Source organism: Paramormyrops kingsleyae, chromosome 16 (assembly GCF_048594095.1).
Source record: "Paramormyrops kingsleyae isolate MSU_618 chromosome 16, PKINGS_0.4, whole genome shotgun sequence".
Classification (NCBI taxonomy): Eukaryota; Metazoa; Chordata; class Actinopteri; order Osteoglossiformes; family Mormyridae; genus Paramormyrops; species Paramormyrops kingsleyae.
The window spans coordinates 3,565,042-3,588,198 of record NC_132812.1 but is presented as its reverse complement, the minus strand read 5'-3'; the positions used below and the strand labels follow the sequence as shown (position 1 = coordinate 3,588,198).

General features: G+C 44.9%; 1 protein-coding gene across 11 annotated transcripts in view; it reads right to left on the bottom strand.

The window, feature by feature from the left end:
• LOC111854118 (uncharacterized) overlaps nucleotides 1-23,157 on the bottom strand; it is a 153,177-nt gene that overhangs the window by 115,790 nt on the left and 14,230 nt on the right. For 7 of the 11 annotated variants that reach the window (XM_072700640.1, XM_072700642.1, XM_072700641.1 and 4 more), the window contains 2 exons: nucleotides 18,850-19,244; nucleotides 11,989-12,208 (listed from right to left, as the gene is read on the bottom strand). In XM_072700640.1, the coding sequence (XP_072556741.1) occupies nucleotides 11,989-12,208; nucleotides 18,850-19,210 (581 nt within the window). In that variant the 5' untranslated portion in view covers nucleotides 19,211-19,244. Of the gene's footprint in view, nucleotides 1-11,988; nucleotides 12,209-15,741; nucleotides 15,945-18,849; nucleotides 19,245-23,157 lie in introns of those variants that run through there. The other 4 variants (XM_072700643.1, XM_072700649.1, XM_072700647.1 and 1 more) reach the window with 4 other exon arrangements.

Below are 23,157 nucleotides of genomic sequence, written 5' to 3'. Positions count from 1 at the left end.
CCCTGCTGAAGGTACTGAACGATATGTTTCTTACTATCGATTCTGGTCCTTGTGCAGTCCTGTTTGACCTTAGTGCGGCTTTTGACACAACTGACCATGACATTCTTTTAACACTTGGAGGTGGAAGATGGTTTGCAGGGCCCTGTCAGGGTCAGCACCCATCTGTCCGAGTCTTTTGTGGCTTCTCCCCATTTGGCCAGCAGGAGTCGCTGGCCATCCTGTCCTCTCTGTTGTCAGTCTTTCGTGTGTTTTCCCCTGGTCTCCATATGGCCGCATAGCTCAATGAGCTGAACTAATGGTTACCTGTAAACTCCTCACCTGTGTGTTCAAATCCTGGCTTCCCTGTTTTTGTATTTTGTTCCTAGTGTTTCATGTATCAGTTTCTAGTTCCTATGAGTTTGTGCTTTGTTTTCTGTTTTGGTTTTTGCTTTGTGCTTTGGTTGTGTTTTACCTGTCTTTGTTATTCCCCAGTGTTAGATTCTGTTTCCTTGTTTCTCTGTCAGTTTCTTAGTTTCCCTGTTTGATCTCCCAGTTCCTTGAGTTAAAAGGGTGGGTAGGTTTTACTCAAGACATGCTGCTATGGCAATTTATGCTAAATCTCAAACCTGCTCCGAGCAGTTTTTGTTCTTGGTTAAGTCGAGGTTTCTGCGTAAACCAACCCTATATGAGCACCGCCCCTCCCACTACAATTTCTCCGAAGACAATGCCGGCGTACTTGGATGATCCGTACCACATTAGTGCAAATTGCGAGGGACTCCCTCTGTCAATATGTATGAAATGGAGCAATGGCATATAATATGCATACAATGTATTTATTAATAACTGTTAGAGAGAAAGTTATTCTGAAAACCTGAGGGGTGTGCATTGTTCCCTGTTTTCCACTGATCAAAGCACACTCCACTAGATGTGTCTGTCTTGTCTAGTTTTAAAGTTAACCCATTCAAGTATTGTTCCATTGCACATTATACGGATACAGTCGAACATTCAAAAAAAAATTTAAATCTGTACATGAAGCAATCTGGGAAACAAAGGGGTGTGTAACAGTCAACATGAGCCCAAAATGCTAAACCATGTCATTACAGCTGAAAGGACCTACTATATTAGCTATTAACACGATTTGGCACAAATCACGAAAAGGTTTGAAGAGCAAAAATAATCAGTGGGCATCGATGTCTGTGTACTGGACATCACAATTCTGTCTTTAAAAACGCCCCACCTTACTTCCGTTAAAAGTTATTAAAGCCAGAAAACTGAATATGGAACATGAAGCAAACTTAACCACGGTGACAGGTTCCTAATTGTTTTTGCACATTTGTTAAACAATGGCTCACCTTCTATTAAACATCATATGCACAGACACCTTTTTCTTACTAGCTGTAAAACATAGAAACACACTATTAAGTGGAGGCTAGACACAACAAATCTTTCATAATGAGTAGAAATATAAATACATAGCCCTACCACTTCACATGATGTTTTTATATTCCATCTTGACTTGCTGCCAAGTATGCTTTCCACTACTATTGCATTTGAAATTTGATCAGTTAAAGTTATTGTTAACATTAGGTTTACATTATGAGTAACATCACAGTAATGGAACTTTACGGAGTATTACATTACTTAACAGCAAATAATAGGCTTACTTCTAAATTGTGTCACATCTGTGAGCCTCTGTATTTATTAACAGTATTTCAATTCTTTCCAGAAAACACTTCATAGTCTAATACTAGGTTGTGAGATATTTTATACCACGTTTTATGACCATGAACATGTACTTGTGCGTTTACTCGATCGGCAATACGTTGCCAACAAGTCTGCCTGCTTTTGTTGGCTGCAGAGGTATCGGACTTTCTTTACAGTGTTGATATAAGCTCCTCATAACCCTGCATAATTAGCATGCAGTCTTCCTCCGTGAAATATCGCACCATGAGTCAAATGGTGACTTGCGCTGCTGAACGTGCTTCATTTATGTGAACGTGCACAAACTCAAATGCAGTTAACACTGATGTAATAAAACAACTTCTTAACTGGCGTCATAGTACTGATTAGCACCAATTGAGACAACCTGGTTTTGTCAACCCCGCGTTCGCAAATTGATTTGGTTAAACCCCCTTCAGGCCACTGGAGTCATTGTTGTTCTTTTTGGTGATGGTTCTTGTTGATTGTGTGTTTGATTTTGATTCCCCACTTGTTCCTTAGTGTAGCCTGTTCCCTTACAGATAGTTTTTGTTTTGTTAGTTTACTTCATACCCCCTTTCTAGTTTAGTTTCTGTAAATAAACCCCTGTTGTGTTTCTGGAGCCGTCAGTGGATCATTCACCTTCTTTTCCACCTGCATCGTGCCCCGCTTGGATGATATTAAATACTGGATGATGAGGAACTTCCTTCGACTAAATGAAAACAAAACTGAAGTAATTGTATTTGGCCCCCAAACTCTATCACTAGCCTTAGCAGCACACTTGGTCCCTGCCCATGTATTTGCATAATGAAGTTAAGGACCTCTGTGTATTTTTGGATACGTCATTGAATTTTAACAAACAAGTCAGCAGTGTTATAAAGGGCAGCTTTTTCTTAGAAGTATAACCAAGTTAAAGCTGATTTTATCTCATAAGCACCTGGAAATAGTTATCCATGCTTTTATCGCCTCACGACTTGACTACTATAATTCCCTGTATATGGTGGTGTCCCGTTTCACACTTTCAATACTTCAAATGATTAAAAATGCAGCTGCTAGACTCTTAACTGGAACAAAGAAAACACATATCACTCCTTTTCCAGCTCTTTTGCATTGGCTACCTGTGAAATACAGAGTAGATTTTTAAATTTTGCTATTTGTCTTTAATGCACTCAATGGATTAGCACAACGATACATTTCAGACCTATTAGTTCCGTATTGAGCCCCCAGATCACTATGTCATCCTCACAAGAGCTGCTCTGAGTTCCTCACTCATCTCCCGTCCTACTTTAAATCCTATCTATATGTGTTTATATAGTCTATATGTGTTTTTTAGATGCGTTCCTGGTGCATGTTGGACTCCACCAGGGCTGCTCTTTCTCACTGTTTGTTCTTAACTTTTACGGATAGAATTTCTAGGCACAGCCAAGCGGTGAAGCATGTCCAGTGCAGTGAGCTCAGGATTGCATTTTTGCCTATTTGCAGATGATGAGGTTTTGTTGGCTTCATTGAGCTGTGATCTCCAGCATGCACTGCGACGCTTTACAGCCGAGTGTGAAGCGGCCAGGATGACGATCAGCATCTCTAAGAATGAAGCCATCGTTTTCAACCAGAAAAGGGTGGACTGCCCCCTCCAGGTTGGGGATGAGTTACTGATTCAAGCGGAGGTGTTCAAGTGTCTTGGGGGGACATATTCAAGTGAAAGGTGAGTGAAGTGGGAGAATGACAGGAGGATTGGTGCAGCGTCAGCAGTTATACACACATGGAATCGGTTAGTCGTGGTAAACAGAGAGCTGAGTCGAAAGGCAAAGCTATTGATTTTTATTCCTACCCTTGCTTATGGTAACACACTGTGTAGTGACCAGTGTTGGGAGTAATGGCTTTTAAGTATAACGTCGTTACTAACGGCGTTATTTTTTCAGTAACGGAGTAATCTAATTAATTATTTTTCCCATACTTGCAACGCCATTATCGTTACTGAGAATGTTAAGTAGCGCGTTACTAAAATTCGGTTGAATGATGCGTGAGATGTCAAGCTTTGGCTTTATCAGTTGCCTGACGAGAGATAATGATGACACCGTTGCAAATGCGATGATGATTGGCTGGGTGGGCGGATGCCATGCTCATGGTGTCTCACTGCACGCTCACTGACACTCTGACTTCCACTACCTCTGAACACACTGGACAGCGACAATGGCGACGAGCCAGGGAAATTCAAAGGTAGCGTTCCGAAATTGGAAGTACCGGCACTACTTCTCCCTCTTCGAAATTAAAGGCAATAATGTATATGTATCATGCACGCTATGCCCAGGAAAAAAGATATTATCCACGTCTACCTCAAGCAACTCTAACCTTATGAAGCACCTTGCATCTACACATGCTAACACGAAACTTGTTGCTGCTGCTAACCCAACCCCAAGCCCAAATGCAGCTAGCGTGAGCTCCAGCGAAGGAGACGGAGACACTCCGTTAAAACAAGCATCGCTCGATTTTTCGGCTCAGCAGCATGTGACTAAGACCGAGCTGAACACTTTGATTGCAAGGTATGTTGTTGGAAACATGCTACCCCTGTCCATCGTGGAGTCTGAGTCATTCAGAGCTATCCTTGCTAAAATACCAATATGAGGAGGAGGTAGGGGTGTTGCCCCATGCCGAAACACTTTGGCTAGATTCATTGACAGTGAATACGAAAAAATGGATATTGAGCTCAAAAAGACGTTTGAGGAATTAGAGTACATTTCAACTACAGCAGACATCTGGACTGATCACAATAAAAGTTACATGGGTGTGACTGCACATTGGATCAATCCAAATAACATGGAAAGAGAGAAAGCAGCTCTTGCTTGCAGACGATTTAAGGGGCATCATACTCATGATGCCATTGCAGTTGAGCTTGACAGTATACACTCTACATATGGGATAACACACAAAATCACAGCAACAGTGACTGATAATGGGTCTAATTTTGTTAAAGCATTTAAGAGGTACCAGCCACTTGAGAGTGATTCTGAAGACGAAGATGACGTGACATTTGCAGACATTACTGAAGCTCTACATGCAACTGATGATAATGATGGAGATGATGTGATAACTTTGCCCCCCCACAAGAGATGTGCATCACACACACTAAACCTAATTTCATGCACAGATGTTGACAAGTGGCTGCTGTCAAATACTGCAACAAAGGCTGTTTACAGAAGTGCTACTGCCAAATGTACTGCCCTATGGAACGAAACTAGTCGATCAACTTTGGCTACTGAAACAGTTGATGAGTTGTTGTCAAAAAAGCTGCTTGTACAGTACCTTGTACAACACGATGGAATTCCTTCTATAATGCCATGTCTCGAATCTGAAAATTCATTGGAGACCTTAACACCATCTCCTCCAAATTAGGACTGACATCAATAACAGAAAGGGAACACCAGTTTTTAAAGGAGTACTGTACTGCAATGAAGCCCCTTACAGTTGCTTTAGATATACTTCAGGGAGAAGACAACTGTTTTCATGGTACACTCCTTGACTATGGGACGCCATAGTCACAGTAAGAACTTGAATATTTTATTAATTATTAAGTGAACATTGCTGTAGTACTCATAATAATAAATACTACTACCACTAATAATAATAATGATAATAATAATAATAATAATAACAACACTGATTTGTGTGGATACATACATTTAATGTGATTATTCTTATCATTTCAGGCTATCAAAACCAGATTTGCTGATGTCCTGGGAAATTAAGAGGCTATACTTGCTGCTGTAACTCTTCCAAAATTTAAACTTCGCTGGCTGCGGTCACAGGAGTTAAAGGCTAAGGCTAAGGCAAGTTTGCTTGCAGAGTGCCGGAAGATTGTCCTCGAAGAACCACAGCAAGGTACCAGCACATCTTCACATCACACAGATTCAGCCAAAGAGAGTGATTTCTTTTCTTTTGAGGAGGATGAGGAGGACACCTCCTTAGCAGAAAACCAGGTGACAGACTATATTAGATCTTCAGCACAAAACTTCAACTCTCTGAGTGGATTTTCTCTCATCAAGAAAATTTCATTACGTTACAATGCTGCAACTCCATCTAGTGCACCTGTTGAGAGACTGTTCAGCCTGGGCAAGCTTGTCTTCTTTCCAAAGAGGAACAGACTGTCAGACAAAAGATTTGAGAGGCTGCTCCTCCTGCGTTACAACCACTGGTTTAGTCGTTAGATGAGAGGAGTATTTTAGTATAGATCAATGTATTGTTCATTTTCACTGAGAATGTACATGTTAATCTACATAGAGAGTTTGATAGTGCTCTGTTTATTTTGCAATAACATACAGTTACAGAGATTTGCACTACTTAATGGCCAGATCTTCCTTTGTTTCTTTTTACCCAATTTTACATTTGGGTGTCCTAGTTTTGCACTTGTTTGCGAAGTGTGTGAATAACTGAATTTATTTTCAATATTTAATTTTTATTACTTTACTGAATATTTAAGAGTTGAATAGTGCTCTGTTTCTTGTGCAATATTATACAGATACAGATAATTGCACTAATTAAAAGCCAGATTTTCTTTTGTTTCTTATTACCCAAGTTTACAGTTGTGTGTCTTAGTTTTGCACTTAAATGCAAAGTGTGTTAACATTATTTATTTTCTATATTTAATTTGGGTACTTTTCGGAATATTTAAGAGTAGGATAGTGTTCCGTTTATTGTGCAGTAGGCCTAATATACAGTTACAGAGTAACTGCAGTACTTAAAGGCTAGATTTTCCTTTGTTTCTTTTTACCCAAGTTTACATTTGTGTGTCTTAATTTTGCACTTGAATTTTATTTTCAATTTTTATTTTTTATATGTTTTTTATTTCTAGGCATATCATATGGCAGGCTGCAAGCTAAGTTCAAATAAATACCAAATGTTCTAAAATACTGTTTTTATTCTTCAATCAGTTATTGTAAACATCTTTGACGTTAAAGATGTTATAGAACATAATAGCACTGTAGAACATAAAAAATAATGTCAGTTATGTTGCTGAGTAGCTAATTACTTTTACAGTGTGGTAACTGAGTTACTAACTCAATTACTTTTTGGCAGAAGTAATTTGTAACTGTAACTAATTACTTTTTTAAAGTAAGATGACAACACTGGTAGTGACTGAAAGAATCTTCCTGCAGTGGGCATGATCATTAAGCGCAGTGCACGGTTGGGGAGCTTCCACAACTTATCACTTGCTGTTGCTAATCTCTGGAATTTTCTCAAATGATGAATGGCAGAAAGATACCAGGCGGGGCTGAAAAAGTCAGACTGCTTATAGAGTTATCACGGACCAGCCCCGGGGATCCCCTAGTGACAACAGAAGGACCACGCCCCCAGGGAGACCCCAATGAGCATTACCTTCCTGAGAAATGGAAACTGTCCTGTTTACGTGCTTCTCAATCGGCTTGTTTGGTTTTCCCAGTTCTTGGGCAGTCTGACCTCTCAGCTGATTCCTAGCGTTTTAATCAGTGGAGCCTATTTTAGTTTGCCTGATCTGAAACTGAGTTTGTGCATTTATTCCTGTCTGTTTGCCTGGTTACCTGCACCCTGTTTTCACCCCCAGACCCGGAGACTTGTCTGCCCCCTCTGATCTCCGACGCACATCGCCCAACTCCCGCCTGTTTTTGACTATCTTTTCTGTCTGTCACCTTGGGAGTAGCGATGAGAGTTATTTTTCACTCTCACAGCAATCTCCGAGAGTTTTTCCATCTCAAATGAAGCCGCTCCTGATGTGTCTTTTCTTCTCCACATCTTTAACAGAACATCTCGCCAGAACAATATGGACCCAGCAGATCAGGTAAGCGTCCAGCAGCTGGCTGACCCCCTGGCTTGATCGGGCACCACACCGCTGCAATTTCAGCGATTGGAGAATCCCTTGAGTCTTTTAATAGGTCACAGGCTGTAATACCAAGAGAATACCATTACTGGTAGCTGTGAAGAAAGCTAGATAAGATTTGTGATCACCATGTTGACGCTGATGTCCTTCAAATGTTACTCTGGATGGTCCTCATATTCACTTTCTTCATGCAACAATCTAGCCTTGAATCTTTCTTCTCGATAAGTCCATTTCCTGACTCCCTGCATGACTTGTGACCCCTTCTATCAGGACATTAATTCTATGAACTGGCTGGCAGTATGGATGGAAAGACAGACTTACAATATTGAGGTTAGTAACTTTTCAGGAGTGCTAGGAAAGACCTACAGCCTCCAGCTGCCCAGTTAGATGTTGCTGTTGGGCCAGTGGGTGGCTCCTTATAGCTTAGACTAGCTTAGGCAGAAAAGGAAACTGTTTCACTTCCTACAAGATTAACATTTCAATTATGCAGTTAATTTAATAATAATAATAATAATAATAATAATAATAATACATTTTATTTGTATAGTGCTTTTACAAGAACTCAAAGACACAGAGAAAGTACACAGAAAACAGATCACATTATGCATATGGAAGATTAAATGCCTTAGCAAAAAGAAAGGTTTTTAGCTTGGTTTTAAAATCTGAAACAGAGGTAGATAAACGGATGGCAGTAGGGAGTGAGTTCCAAAGGCAGGGAGCTAAACGGGAGAATGCATGGTCACCATAGCTATGTAATTTGGAATGGGGGATGAGGAAAGAACCAGTAGAGGAAGATCTAAGACTTGCTAAGTGTGGATTTTGTCCCAAAGACAATTAGTTCAGTCTTATCACTATTCATTTAAAAAAAAATTGGCTCATCCATAATTTGATTTCAGAGAGGCAGGTTTCTATATGTGCAAGTGGGAGGGTGTTTATGGAGCTAGAGCTACAGTAACATAGATCTGGGTGTCGTCGGCGTAAAGATGAAAATTTAGATTAAAGCGACGAATGATCTGGCCTAGAGGGTGAATGTAAATGATGAAGAGCAGTGGCCCCAGGACAGAGCCCTGGGGAACGCCACGTGTGACAGCTGATATGTCTGACCGGATAGGGTGATGAAATGCTTTCTTTCTGTGAGATAGGAAATAAACCAGTGGCATGCGAGACTGTATTAAATGCTGCGCTTAAATCGAGCAAAAGAAGGAGGCTTATGGCACCAGTATCAGTTGCAACTAATAGATCAGGGGTCTCCAACCTTTTTACCTCTGAGAGCTACTTTTACAAAATGAAAATTGCCGAGAGCTACTCGTTTTTGTAACATTTATTCTCATAGCTTATTTCAACCCAAACAAACTAAATAAGCTTATTTGCCTAAACATTAACTAAATGTTAACACTAGGTCATTCCATTTTAATTCAATTTTAACTTAAATTTTGTATTAAAACAACACAAAAAATATTTAGTTCACCTGCATCTGCATTTTGTATTTCTGTATGCATTTCTTTCTAGTGCTCACATTATTAACTGAAACTAGAATGCTAACAAAACAATGCAATTACAAATACACAGATATTGTTAGTTATCCACTTGTCATTTTGTTATCTGTCCACATGTCACTGTATCACTTCACGAGAGTATTCATATGTCCAATTGTATGTGTGACATGTATTTAGTCTTTTTCAGTTAGTGAGATGACTGGCACTGCATGGAGTCCACAAGAGAGGTGTATGGTGGAGTGTAGCCACTTAGGTTCACTGTTATGGAGTCATTTAAATGTTCATCTGTCAGTCTTGTTCTGAGCTTTGATTTCAGGACATTCATGTCAGAAAAGGCTGACTCACAGAGGTATGTAGACCCAAACAAAGCAGACATTTTCAGAGCTGCTTGGTGAAGATTCTTATAGTTACCTGGCTCTACTAAGCTCCAGAAATGCTGAGAATGCTGTTGAGACTTAAGTTGCACATTATTTTGAAGGTTTATAACCTCAATTTCCATTTCTACAGGACCAACACAGAAAAGTTCAGCCATCTGTCCTGAAATCTCACTCATGTCCACATCCATGAAGGGGTTGGTCATAAATGTCACACAGGGCTCAAGTTTCTCAAAGTCACTGAATCTGTCTGCAACCTCCTGTCAAAGCCTTGACAAGAGGTCACAGTACTTGGAAACATTTAAAACGCTGGCTGCATGACTTTCCAACATCTTTGAGACAGAGGGGAAGTGCTGAAACCTTTTGTTTTTCTCTTGCTGAATGTACAATGACAGTTTTGCACTGAACACCTTAACAGCACTGATCATGTCAGATATTTTCTTTATCTTTGCCTTGTAACTGTAGGTTCAGGTGGTTAATTTTTTCAGTTACATCTGTCAGAAAAGCAAGATCAAGTAGCCACATCAGATAATGGTATCCTCCTCCCTCATTTCCATAAAAGCCTTGATTTCACCCAGCAAGGAAAGAAAGCGCTGTAGTATCTTACCCCGACTGAGCCATCTGACTTCAGTGTGGAGGAGGAAATCCCCGTACTCTGCAGAGCATTCCTTCAGGAACAGCTTCGGTGTTGCTTTGCCTTTGCTCGAATGGAGTTGATGATCTTAACGACAGGTGCCATGACATGGTCAAATCCCATAACTTTTGCGCATATAGCCTGTTGATGAATGATGTTCAGAAACTTGGGAAAGTCCGGGTCCGCTTTGCTGTGCACAATAAATCCTGAGTGACGACCCGTCATTGTCACAGACACCAGCTTTTCAACAGGGATTTTTTTTTTCTGCAAAGTAGTCTTTCACTGCGTTATAAATATAAACTTCCTTGGTTGTAGTTTTCAGTGGAAGTAAGGTCAAAATCTCTTCTTTGGTGGAAAAGTCATCAAACACCATACGAATGAACACAGCAAGCTGGACTGTATCACTGGAGTCAACAGACTCATCACACTGAATTGAAAACCATTTGCACCTGTTCATGTCCGATTCCAGCTGTTTTAATGCATCCGGAGACAGCGCCTACACTCTCCTTATCACAGTATTTGCACCAAGTTGTACATCAGCAAACAGCAGACAAAATTTCTATCTTACTTTTATGGTCCGTGAATTACGTTTCAGCCACCGCGGTCATAGCCTCCTTTACAATCCCGCCATCAGTGAAGGGCTTTTTGTGCTTCGTTTAAACGAGGCCTCTGTTGCTGCATTGGCCTTCTTCATAGGTTTGGCGAACAGAGACTGTTGTCTTTGAAGCATTGCTTTCAGCTCCTTTATCTTCTCCTTTCGTAGATTGCTACCTTCAGGAAAGTCCCATGAAAAGTTGCTGTGGACCTTGGTGAAATGGCGCTCCACGTTACATCTTTTACCGACTGACACGCTTGCACCGCAGATCAGAGATACACACTTGTCGTTATGTTTGTGAAACGACACTCTTCATGAAAATAATAAGTTTTCAGCCTCTTATTGGTATGGCTACCTGCCGCGGTCATGGTTGCTGCCCATTTCACATCATCACCCCTGACTCATCAAGCTTGACAGCAGCGCAACTATTTGATCGACAACTAATGGGCAAATAATGATTTAGTGTAAGAAGGGGGCAGATATGATTGGATATTCATGCAAGTTGATTTTCTGAGTGACTAATCAAATTTGACTGGTCAAGTTTTCAAATGTATGTAGATTCGTTAACCCTTCGGCGAGCTACTTGGAGAGGGGTTGCGAGCTACTGGTAGCTCGCGAGTGACGTGTTGGAGACCCCTGCTCTAATGTATTAATCCAAACCAATTTCTAGTCACTGTCACAAAAACCCACATACCTACCCCAATAGACATAGAATGGCTACTAATTAGATAAGTGTCCTGGTCAGGTAGTTCCATTGCGGATCCCTGACCTACTGAATATCATGAAGTGTAGGTATTCTACAAAAATACGGGACGGATCAGAATTCAAAGCTGAGCGTTTTATGATCCACCTGGAAACATGCAATGCATTCAGTGTTGGTCAGTGGAAGCACATCAAGAAGAGGGCGTCTCTGTCTGTCCTGCTTACGCAGGAACGACTTACACACATTGCAGCTTAGGATTGTGAGGACACACTACTTCGTTTGAAGCTTTTTAACTGAAAGACCAGCCTTAGTTAAGCCTAATTCTTATTATAATCCCACACTTAGGTCAATGGGAGAATATGCAGTCATTAAGGCACACAGCTACATGTTTCTTGATGAAAGTGCCTTGGAGAATCGACTATTAAGTGTGAGGGATACAGACCCATGGTGGCATGGATCAGCTTCAAGTAGCCCTCTGCTGAGTAAGTGGGGCTTCCCCAGAATGGTCCGTGACACTGGGTCATTCCATTTTAATTCAATTTTAACTTAATTTTTAATTCACAATGAGATATATATATATAATATGCAAAGGTCATTTGAATTAAAATACTATGACCCAATTTATATGCATAAAACATATTTTAATTACACAAAAACAGACCTGATTCTGCTGATCTGTGGCAAACATTTGAATATCATGTCCCTGAGGGCTTCACCAAGATGTTGAAAATCCTGATCCACGTGCAAACACAGTTGCATCTTTTCTGGATGCTGCTTCATGATTGCCCCAGCTTCTTCAAACACAGCCTCATCTTCATCCTCCTTCACGTCAAGGTACAGATAATTTCCAATGAATCTGGGTAACGATGTCTCTGTGGGCCCTCATTCACAAAAAAAAACAAAGTGCATATCAGTGGTCAAAATATATTTCATAAGCTTTTATCAGTTTCCATTTCCATTGTACTATGGAACATTAAGCTTATTCCTTACATTTTGGGTTATACAAATTTTATATTACAGACATTATTGTGGCAGAGTGATCGCCATGGAAGCAGCAAACAACCTGCCACACTGGAACAGCCCCAAGCACAGCGGGGACAGCAACAGTCAGGAGAGAACCATTACAGGAGGAAAGCTGGGACGGAATGTGCACACCACACCGCTGAACAAAATCAACAATCAGCAGCCAAACTGCTCTGGGAGGGACACAGATCTGTGAGGGACACTGAACTGAAAAGCTCCAGCTGGTGGTCAGTGTACAAAGATGCACAAATAGAGATCTCTCTCTGTGAGCACATGTGAGTGAGTGGAATGTGGTGAGAAGAGATTTTATTTTTTTAAAAATTGATTCAATCCAATACAATGGCTGGTATCGCCAATACCAATATGCAGTGCTGGCCTAATCCTGACAATAAAACTTGCCGAGTATAAGGATGGGCAGGAATGTGCTAAAATGTCAGTAGTTGCTTAGTGTCTCTGCCCCTCAAAGCCAAGATGAGCAAATGACATTAGAAGAAGAAGCCTGACCTGTTCATCTGACATCTCTTAATGACAAACAGAGTTAAGGCAAGAAAAGAAGAGGATGGGACATACACCTACTGGGATGTGTATACTCATGAAGTGGCAGACCCAGAGAAAGTAGACAAATGGTCCAAGGAGGTCCCACATCCAAAAAAGGGGGCCTAAAGACATAACTGCACTCCTTCCCGGGACTTTCTGTCCCTCCTGCCGTCACTGTCTTCAGTCCACAGGAGCCCTGGGTCACGATCAGACATGGTCCTACGAGCTCTAGGCCGAGAGCTCCTACACCCCAGTCAGCTGTTACACTTAGCAACAGGTTCTCTGCTCTAATGAAGCAGAAAAGGTGTTCATGATTGGAGACTTGATTGTTAGACACGTTAGAATTTCCATTCCATTTTTCCATTTCTTTGATTGGACACTTTGAATCCTATGGTTGCCTGTTTGCTTTGGAAGAAGATGATGAAGAAGGAGAAGATCACTGTCTAATTGTTCACAGTGCAATTTCCTGTACAGTGGCCCGTTCTGCAGTGACTTTTATATACAGTAAGATGAAGTGGTAAATTCCAGTATTCCTACGCTGAATTTAAAGTGCTGCTTTAATTAAAGTATACGCACACACATGCACACACATGTATGATTCCTATTACCACCTCAAACGTGCAATATGAAAATAAGATGTTACCTTAGTGTAAAACTACCAACGACATGACAGGGCCTGAAACTGGCTGTTCTCTCATTGACTGGTCTGTGATCTTCTTCTTCATCTTCTTCTTCTTCCAAAGCAAACAAGCAATCATAGGATTCAAAGTGACCAATCAAAGAAGTGAAAAAATCAGCCACTGTTCCCACCTCCAAAGTCTCAAAATTCAGCCTGTCAAGCAAGTGAGTGTTGTGCAGACACGAGTGTGTAGAAGGGGTCAAGCGAGCGAACAAACAAGTGCTATGCAGACAGGAGCACGTAGAAGATGCCCCTGCTCTGCCCTCCTAGGTTCCCATCTAGGCGGCTGACGTGCCGCCCTGCAAGGCTCTAGTCCCGGCAGATGACGCTCCGACCCCCAAGGCTCCAGCCCTGGTGGCCGACGCTCCACCCCCTGAGGCTCCAGCCCCGGCAGCCAACACGCAGCCCCCCGAGGTCCCGGCCACAGGCCGACCGTGCTGCCCCCCTGAGATCCCAGCCTCAGCGGCTGACGCCACAACCCCAACGGTTCTTGCGTCAGTGGCTGACATGCCACCCCCCGAGGTTCCTGCTCTGGCGCCTGAGGTCCCCGTGCCGACGGTTCCTGCTCTGGCGCCCTAGGTCCCCACGCCCGCGATTCCTGCTCTGGTACCTGAGGTCCCCATGCCTGAGGTTCCTGCTCTGCCTGGTCCTGCTCTGCTCCTGGAGGTTCCTGCTCCACCTTCCCTGACCCCCAGCCTACAGCTCCCATGGATCTTGACCCTCTGGCTGCAGCCCCCTTGGCTCCAGACCCTCTGGCGGCAGTCCCCCCGGCTCCTGACCCTCCAGTTACAGTCCCCCACATTCCCGACCCTCCGGTTCCAGTCTCCCTGGTTCCTGACCCTGCTCCCATGTCCCTGGTTTCTATGACCCGAGTGCCTGTCCCCAAGGAGGTCCCTGATAGCCTGACCACCGCTCTTCTCTCCTTGATGGAGCTGTGGGAGGAGCTGGAGTGGGACCCTCGGGGATTACTCTTACTATACCTTTAAAATTAAAAGCCCGTATTTTCCCAACTCCTGGCAACCTGCTCCTATGTCTGTGCTCAATGCGCCGTACTATGTGACAGAGATGGCATCCTCTGTAGATCTGTTGGCGTGGTAGGCGAACTGGAGTGGGTCTGTAGAGCTTGGGATGGAGGATATCATGAAGTCTTTAATGACTCTCTACGGCTCTTGCTTAACCCTCTGGGGTCGAGTGCATCATCGGCGATGCAGCGTATTTTTTGCATCTATTTCCATTTATATCTCACTGAAATCTGTATGTAGAATCATGAACAAAATGCTGGCTAAATCCGTAATCTGTCTCTTTTTCAAAACGTCCATTGTCACAAGTATTAAAGTTTTTAAAATTAGGTTAGTGTTTTTGATCCAGTCATGAAAAGCCTCTTCCGGACTGTGTTGACGACTATAGCAAGGATGGGAGTCACGAAATACATACAACTTCAACGCATATATATTTTGCAGTAACTGAAGTAATTCACAGCAGGCCTGCTCCCCTTTAGCAATGACCATGTCCAGTAATTTGCTTGTTGCGTCAGGCCTCCCAGATTGTCCTCTAATAGCACAGAGTTCCTCCTCACTGAGAATACCATGCTGGTTAAGCTCTTTGGCAGTTGAAATGGGAAATTTGAGTTGATCCATGAGAATTTTCCTGCCATTTCTGACATACTGAAGAGCAGATGGTGGAGTGTTGCCCATCTGACTGGTGTAGTTAGAAAGTAGACCAAAACACCTGCAAGGTGAGACAGTGTTACATTTATCATAAAAAATTAAAAATCATTTACAATCATATAAAATAGATATATTAGATATAAAATAGAAATTCTCTTGCGATGCATCTTCTGGATTGCCCCCCCACATTCCCGACCCTCCGGTTCCAGTCTCCCTGGTTCCTGACCCTGCTCCCATGTCCCTGGTTTCTATGACCCGAATGCCTGTCCCCAAGGAGGTCCCTGATAGCCTGACCACCGCTCTTCTCTCCTTGATGGAGCTGTGGGAGGAGCTGGAGTGGGACCCTCGGGGATTACTCTTATTATACCTTTGCACCCCTCCGGTGGGTCACCCCAACCGGCACCTCGTCGTGGCGGATTCCAGCTGGGTCCCCATCTTTTGGTCTCCCGAAAAGGGAGAGAACACCGGCACCAGGGTTGAACCCCACCCGTCCAACTCCCTGGCTCACCTTCACTCCCCCCAGCTTCGATTCAACGGGCATCTGCAAGTCCTCCAGCTCCAGATCGGTGGTTGCTTGCAGTTCCCCAGGCTTCAGGTCAGCGGTCGCCCTCGGCTTCCGCCTCCGGCCCCTCGTAGATCGCCTATGGGTCCCCTGCCTGTGACTCATCGGTTGCCTGCGCCTGGGCCGGTGGTGGCTGTGCCTCCTCCTGCCACAACTATGGTTCCCTCCTCCCCTCCACCACTGTCCCCTTCGCCTTCCTCCTTGCCTTCTCCCCCAGCCCGATTGCCTGCCTCGTCACCACCTTCAGCTTCCCCTTCAGCACCTTGCTCTGGCCTCGCGGTCACCTGCTGCTCTGGCGGCTTCCACCTCACACCCGCCAAGGGTCCCTCCAGCTCCCTGTTTCCCCTCGCCCACTGTGTTTACTCCCCATCCTGCTCCACCGTTGTTCCCTTCTGGTTCCTGTGTGCCCCCTGTGTTTGCTCCCCATCCCTCTGTACCTTTGTTCCCAGCTGGCCTCCTGTGGGTGTGCCTCCTGGTGTTGTTCCTCCTTTGTCCCCTTCCTTGGTATTTGGTTCTATGTTCTCATCCTTGGTGTCCCTCTTTGTGTCTGTGTTTGTGATTTTGTTTTCTCAGGTGCTGTCCTGTTGTACCCTGCGTCCCTTGTGCTTCCCCTTCGCTCCCCGTCTTTGGGGGGGGGGGGGGGGTCCTGTCCTGCCCCGATCGTCTGCTCCTTCCGTGTGCCACACCCCCTCATTAAACTTGTGTGGATTCCCCGTGTTTGCCAGCTGTTTCCTGTTGTTGTCATTAGTTCAATGTACAGTATTTAAGTCCACATTTAACTTTGTTTCCCCAGTCCGGTCATTGTGTTTTCAGTCTGCGTTCGCTTGCCTTTCCTTTCATTAAAAGCCCGTATTTTCCCAACTCCTGGCAACCTGCTCCTATGTCTGTGCTCAATGCGCCGTACTATGTGACAGAGATGGCATCCTCTGTAGATCTGTTGGCGTGGTAGGCGAACTGGAGTGGGTCTGTAGAGCTTGGGATGGAGGATATCATGAAGTCTTTAATGACTCTCTACGGCTCTTGCTTAACCCTCTGGGGTCGAGTGCATCATCGGCGATGCAGCGTATTTTTTGCATCTATTTCCATTTATATCTCACTGAAATCTGTATGTAGAATCATGAACAAAATGCTGGCTAAATCCGTAATCTGTCTCTTTTTCAAAACGTCCATTGTCACAAGTATTAAAGTTTTTAAAATTAGGTTAAATCAGCAAAAAAGTAAACAACGTCACCTCTCGTTGTTTTACCTGCATCGGGGGCGTGTAGTACCGCTCTCACACGAAGATCGCTATTCGCATTCTAAATAGCCGCATTAGCGCATATTCAAATCGCATTCGCATGGTAATTTGATGAACAATGCAGCGGTGAAACGCGATCCACATACATCCCTATCAGCACTATAAAAGGGGGGGGGGAGTGGCCAGGTGACAATGACTCATTGATACACATGAAAGTTGCTACATATTCAATGAAAGGAGCCAGGAATAGTGACATGAGTTAGCTTTATCTTATTTATTTATCCAAATGAATGTTGCAACTACATAATTCAGTCATCTTTATATAGCCAAGACTTTGGTGATCAGATATCTGGGATCAAAACAAACTGCCACCATTGCTTACTATGTACTTTTATAATGTTTCTGCAAGTGTTCCAAAATGCATTTTGCAATGTCTATACTTTGATGTCAAATTACAAACTTAACATAAATCTGATATATTTACAATATACATCGAAACAAAGATGAGTGTAATGGCAAAACAAATTATATATACACTCACCTAAAGGATTATTAGGAACACCATACTAATACGGTGTTTGACCCCCTTTCGCCTTCAGAACTGCCTTAATTCTACGTGGTATTGATTCAACAAGGTGCTGAAAGCATTCTTTAGAAATGTTGGCCCATATTGATAGGATAGCATCTTGCAGTTGATGGAGATTTGTGGGATGCACATCCAGGGCACGAAGCTCCCGTTCCACCACATCCCAAAGATGCTCTATTGGGTTGAGATCTGGTGACTGTGGGGGCCATTTTAGTACAGTGAACTCATTGTCATGTTCAAGAAACCAATTTGAAATGATTCGAGCTTTGTGACATGGTGCATTATCCTGCTGGAAGTAGCCATCAGAGGATGGGTACATGGTGGTCATAAAGGGATGGACATGGTCAGAAAGAATGCTCAGGTCGGCCGTGGAATTTAAATGATGCCCAATTGGCACTAAGGGGCCTAAAGTGCGTCAAGAAAACATCCCCCACACCATTACACCACCACCAGCAGCCTGCACAGTGGTAACAAGGCATGATGGATCCATGTTCTCATTCTGTTTACGCCATATTCTGACTCTACCATTTGAATGTGTCAACAGAAATCGAGACTCATCAGACCAGGCAACATTTTTCCAGTCTTCAACTGTCCAATTTTGGTGAGCTCGTGCAAATTGGAGCCTCTTTTTCCTATTTGTAGTGGAGATGAGTGGTACCCAGTGGGGTCTTCTGCTGTTGTAGCCCATCCGCCTCAAGGTTGTGCGTGTTGTGGCTTCACAAATGCTTTGCTGCATACCTCGGTTGTAACGAGTGGTTATTTCAGTCAAAGTTGCTCTTCTATCAGCTTGAATCAGTCGGCCCATTCTCCTCTGACCTCGAGCATCAACAAGGCATTTTCGCCCACAGGACTGCCGCATACTGGATGTTTTTCCCTTTGCACACCATTCTTTGTAAACCTTAGAAATGGTTGTGCGTGAAAATCCCAGTAATTGAGCAGATTGTGAAATACTCAGACCGGCCCGTCTGGCACCAACAACCATGCCACGCTCAAAATTGCTTAAATCACCTTTCTTTCCCATTCTGACATTCAGTTTGGAGTTCAGGAGATTGTCTTGACCAGGACCACACCCCTAAATGCATTGAAGCAACTGCCATGTGATTGGTTGATTAGATAATTGCATTAATGAGAAATTGAACAGGTGTTCCTAATAATCCTTTATGTGAGTGTATAATGACATTAAGCAACAACCCTAAAGGTCACCATCAGAATTAAAACCCAGATTTCCTACCTTTTGTCAGACTTTGGGGGATGTTTTTGATCCAGTCATGAAAAGCCTCTTCCGGACTGTGTTGACGACTATAGCAAGGATGGGAGTCACGAAATACATACAACTTCAACGCATATATATTTTGCAGTAACTGAAGTAATTCACAGCAGGCCTGCTCCCCTTTAGCAATGACCATGTCCAGTAATTTGCTTGTTGCGTCAGGCCTCCCAGATTGTCCTCTAATAGCACAGAGTTCCTCCTCACTGAGAATACCATGCTGGTTAAGCTCTTTGGCAGTTGAAATGGGAAATTTGAGTTGATCCATGAGAATTTTCCTGCCATTTCTGACATACTGAAGAGCAGATGGTGGAGTGTTGCCCATCTGACTGGTGTAGTTAGAAAGTAGACCAAAACACCTGCAAGGTGAGACAGTGTTACATTTATCATAAAAAATTAAAAATCATTTACAATCATATAAAATAGATATATTAGATATAAAATAGAAATTCTCTTGCGATGCATCTTCTGGATTGCCCGCAGTCAATGCATATGTGTTATATAACTAACGAGACAAATACATTGAGAATTTTGATTGTTGGTTTTTTCAGCTTGTTCAGCTTTCATTACATTACTAATATTACAAAACTCATTGACAACAAAACTAGAAAAGGATTAACTGTACTACTGAATGTAGTTGCAGCAGTACATAGTTGAAGCAGAAGTTGAAGGAGCTGTACCAGTAATTGAAATTAGCAATGAAGTACAAATGTTCATTTTTGCTGCACAAAATAATTATGGGAGTTGGATGCAGCTCTGCCTTTACCTTCCCACTGCGACTCAGAGTGGGTGGCTGGCAAGGATGTCACGGTCACACAACACTCTTTCATACTGTGTAATGAACACATCACCATATGCATAAAATCTGGGTTAAAGGTGTGTGGATTTTCCCTGCAACTCCCTAATTAGATTACTAATTAGTGGATCGATTGGCTGAAGAATCCTCACACCTGGGTTTGAATAGCTGACCTAAAGGGTATCCCAAAATATTACATACAGGCATACACACTGGTCCTTTGATGATAAGATCATCTACCCCAGGTCTTGTCGATCTTCTTAGTGCCAAACCAAAATGAGCCCAGAGTTCAGCTCTGTAAGCCATGGGACCCGGTCTAATTCTCTCATGTCGACCAAACATGTTAACACATTATTATGATGTCGTTGTCCTCGTTGTTATGCACATCGTCCTGATGTGTCGTCTGACTGTGTTGTTATGAATCCTGTCTTGATGTGATGTTTGTCTGTGTTATTTTGCTTCTCATCCTGCTTTAAAATTCCCCCCTGTCTCTGATATCCCAAGCAGACTAATTCCAGTCAAAATTAATTTATATAGCCCACTTTCATACGGTAGATCACCATGGTAAGGATGGATTGCAATTTGGGATCCCATTTATCTCTACAGTGCAGTAATGTGTACATTAGTAAACAGTGGCATTTTGTTACTCGTGATTTGTGTATTCAGATGCCATAAATCCTCCCCAAAGTCTGCCGATATACTTCGCCTTTTTATTTTTGAGAGTGGAAAATTAAAGACTTCACCATACAAACAGGTCCAACCAGGCCCATACTGACCAGTCTGATTTGTGAATTTTTTCACTCCACAGTTTGTCTGTCAGTGACTGATATGCGCGTTTGTGAAAAAACATGACAGACCAGTGGTCAAATTACCTAGGAAGAAACCAGGTTCATACTGACCAGTTGAGGTCATTCAGTCATATGAAAGTGTGTGTATCAAGCAGGTAGTAAGAGCAGATGCTGTTTTGACACTTTTACTAACTGACTAATATGGATATTGTGATTTAGGAAGGTATTTTCATTTTTAGTAGCTTCAAGTGTATAAGGGTATAAGGGGGGGCAGGGAGGTTAGTTACGAATTTATGTGGGAAGAGCAGGAAAGCCCAAATAAATATTAAAAGTGGGCAGTGTAAAAGGCCTACCATTTGTGGTCTGTATTTAAATGCGAGGAATATTAGAAACAAAATTAATGATTTAGAAGCTTTAATATCATTGGACACTTATGACATTATAGGAATAACTGAAACATGGATGAGTGACAATGATGGTGAAGAATATAATATGGATGCTTATATAATGTTCCGTAGAGACCGGATAGGCAAGAAGGGAGGTGGTGTTGCAGTATACGTAAAAGAAAACTTGCAGGCAAGGGAGCTCACTGATAAAAATAAAAGTACAGAAGATGTATGGATGAAACTTGATGCTAAAGACTCAAATGGCCTAATTGTTGGGGTTTGTTATAGAGCACCTAATGTAGCTGCAGAGGAAAGCAGAATGTTATATGACGATATCAGGATTGTCACGCCCCGCTCCGTCCGCTCCCGATGTGTGCCACGCCCACCTCGTTACCTCGTGTGATTCCCTGATTGTCTCTTACCTGTGATTCGTTACCCTTAGCCTGTGTCTTGTATTTAGTCCGTGTCTAAGTCAGTGTACCCCAGATCTGTCATTGTATTGTCCGTACCTGTCAGTCTGCGTGGAATAAACCCCATTACCCTGACTACCTGGCTGCTTTCGCCTGCTTCCCTGCTCGCTTTAAGCCCGAACGTGACAGAATGACAGATCTCCTACACACGCTCAGCGCTACCGGGGAAAACCTCCCCGTAGACGAAGAGGTCGTTTGGTGGACCAACATGCTGGAGCTTCAGGGGGATCCAGTGGCCCGCCCGCTAGTGGAGAGATGTTGGGTGCTCCTGAGACGAAGGCATAAGATTGGTGAGGAGCAGCTGCGTGACAAGGTGGGAGAACACCTTAAGCGGCTGAGGGAGAGAGCGGCAGTCTGGCTGTCCCCCTTGGGGTACACCTCCTGGGAGCCGCCCCCCGACTCACCACCTGCCTCCATCCCGGTTGCTAGCAAGCCGGAAAGGGCTCCAGCCTCGACCACTCCGCGAAAGACGCCTCTTCAGCGGCGCACAACTGAGCGCAACGCGGCTACGGCCGCTCAGTTCCCCAGCACTGGGGAGCTGCCTGGGGGAAGACCTCAGGAGAAGGACCTACCCTGGGTCCTAGAGAGCCCCGCTCTTCCTAGAAGGAAGAGGCGCAGGGGGAAAAAGAGAGCCAACCCGACGCTCTTCCTGGGAGCGTGCTCCCTTCTCCCCGCCTGGGAAGACGCCACGGATGCCGCCCTTAAAGGGATAGTCCCGGGCGTATCTATGCCGGACCTGCTGGCTCCGGATCTGCCCGCGGCTGCGCTGCCTGCTGCTGTCGCCGCTGATCTGCCCGCGACTGCGCAGCCTGCTGCTGCCGCCGCCGATCTGCCCGCGGCTGCGCTGTCTGCTGCCGCCGCCGATCTGCCCGCGGCTGCGCTGCCTGCTGCTGATGCCGCCGCTCTGCCCGCGGCACCGCCTGCTGCTGATGCCGCCGCTCTGCCCGCGGCACCGCCTGACCCGCCTGTCCTGCCTGACCCGCTTGTCCTGCCTGCTGCAGCTGCCGCCGCTCTGCCCGCGGCACCGCCTGCTGCAGCTTCCGCCGCTTTGCCTGTCCTGCCTGTCCCGCCTGACCCGCCTGCTCTGCCTGCAGCTGCCACCACTCTGGCTGCGGCACCCGCCGCGGCGCCCCCTGCTGGCCGCGGGATGGTGGCACCCGCGACGGCGCCCCCTGCTGGCCGCGTGATGGCGGCGCCCGCCCTGCCGGCACCGGAACTGCCTGTCTCGCCCGTCCTGCCGGCACATGAACTGCCCGTTTTGCCTGTCCTGCCGGCACCTGAACTGCCCGTCTTGCCTGTCCTGCCGGCACCTGAACTGCCCGTCTTGCCTGTCCTGCCGGCACCTGAACTGCCTGTATCGCCGGCTCCTGTCCTGCCTGTCTCGCCGGTCCTGCCGGCGCCTGACCCTCCTGAGGTTGCCACGGTTGCGCCCCCTGCTGCCCGCGTGCTGGCGGCGCTCGCTGAGGCGCCCCCTGCGGGCCGCACGCCTGAGGGGCCTGCTCTACCTGCGGCACCTCCTGCTGGCCGCACGTCCAAGCCCGTCTTACCTGACCTGCCCGTCTCGCCTGTCCAGCCGGCCCAGCCCTGCTCGCCTGTCCAGCCGGCCGCCGTTCCTGTCCTGCCCGCGGCCCCGCCTGAGGCCACCGTTCCTGTCCTGCCCGTGGCCCCGCCTGAGGCCGCCGCTCTGGCTGTCCTGCCCGCGGCTCTGACTGCCCCGCCTGCGGCCACGCCCGCGGCTCTGACTGCCCCGCCTGCGACCACGCCCGCGGCTCTGACGGCCCCGCCTGCGGCCACGCCCGCGGCTCTGACTGTCCCGCCTGCGGCCACGCCCG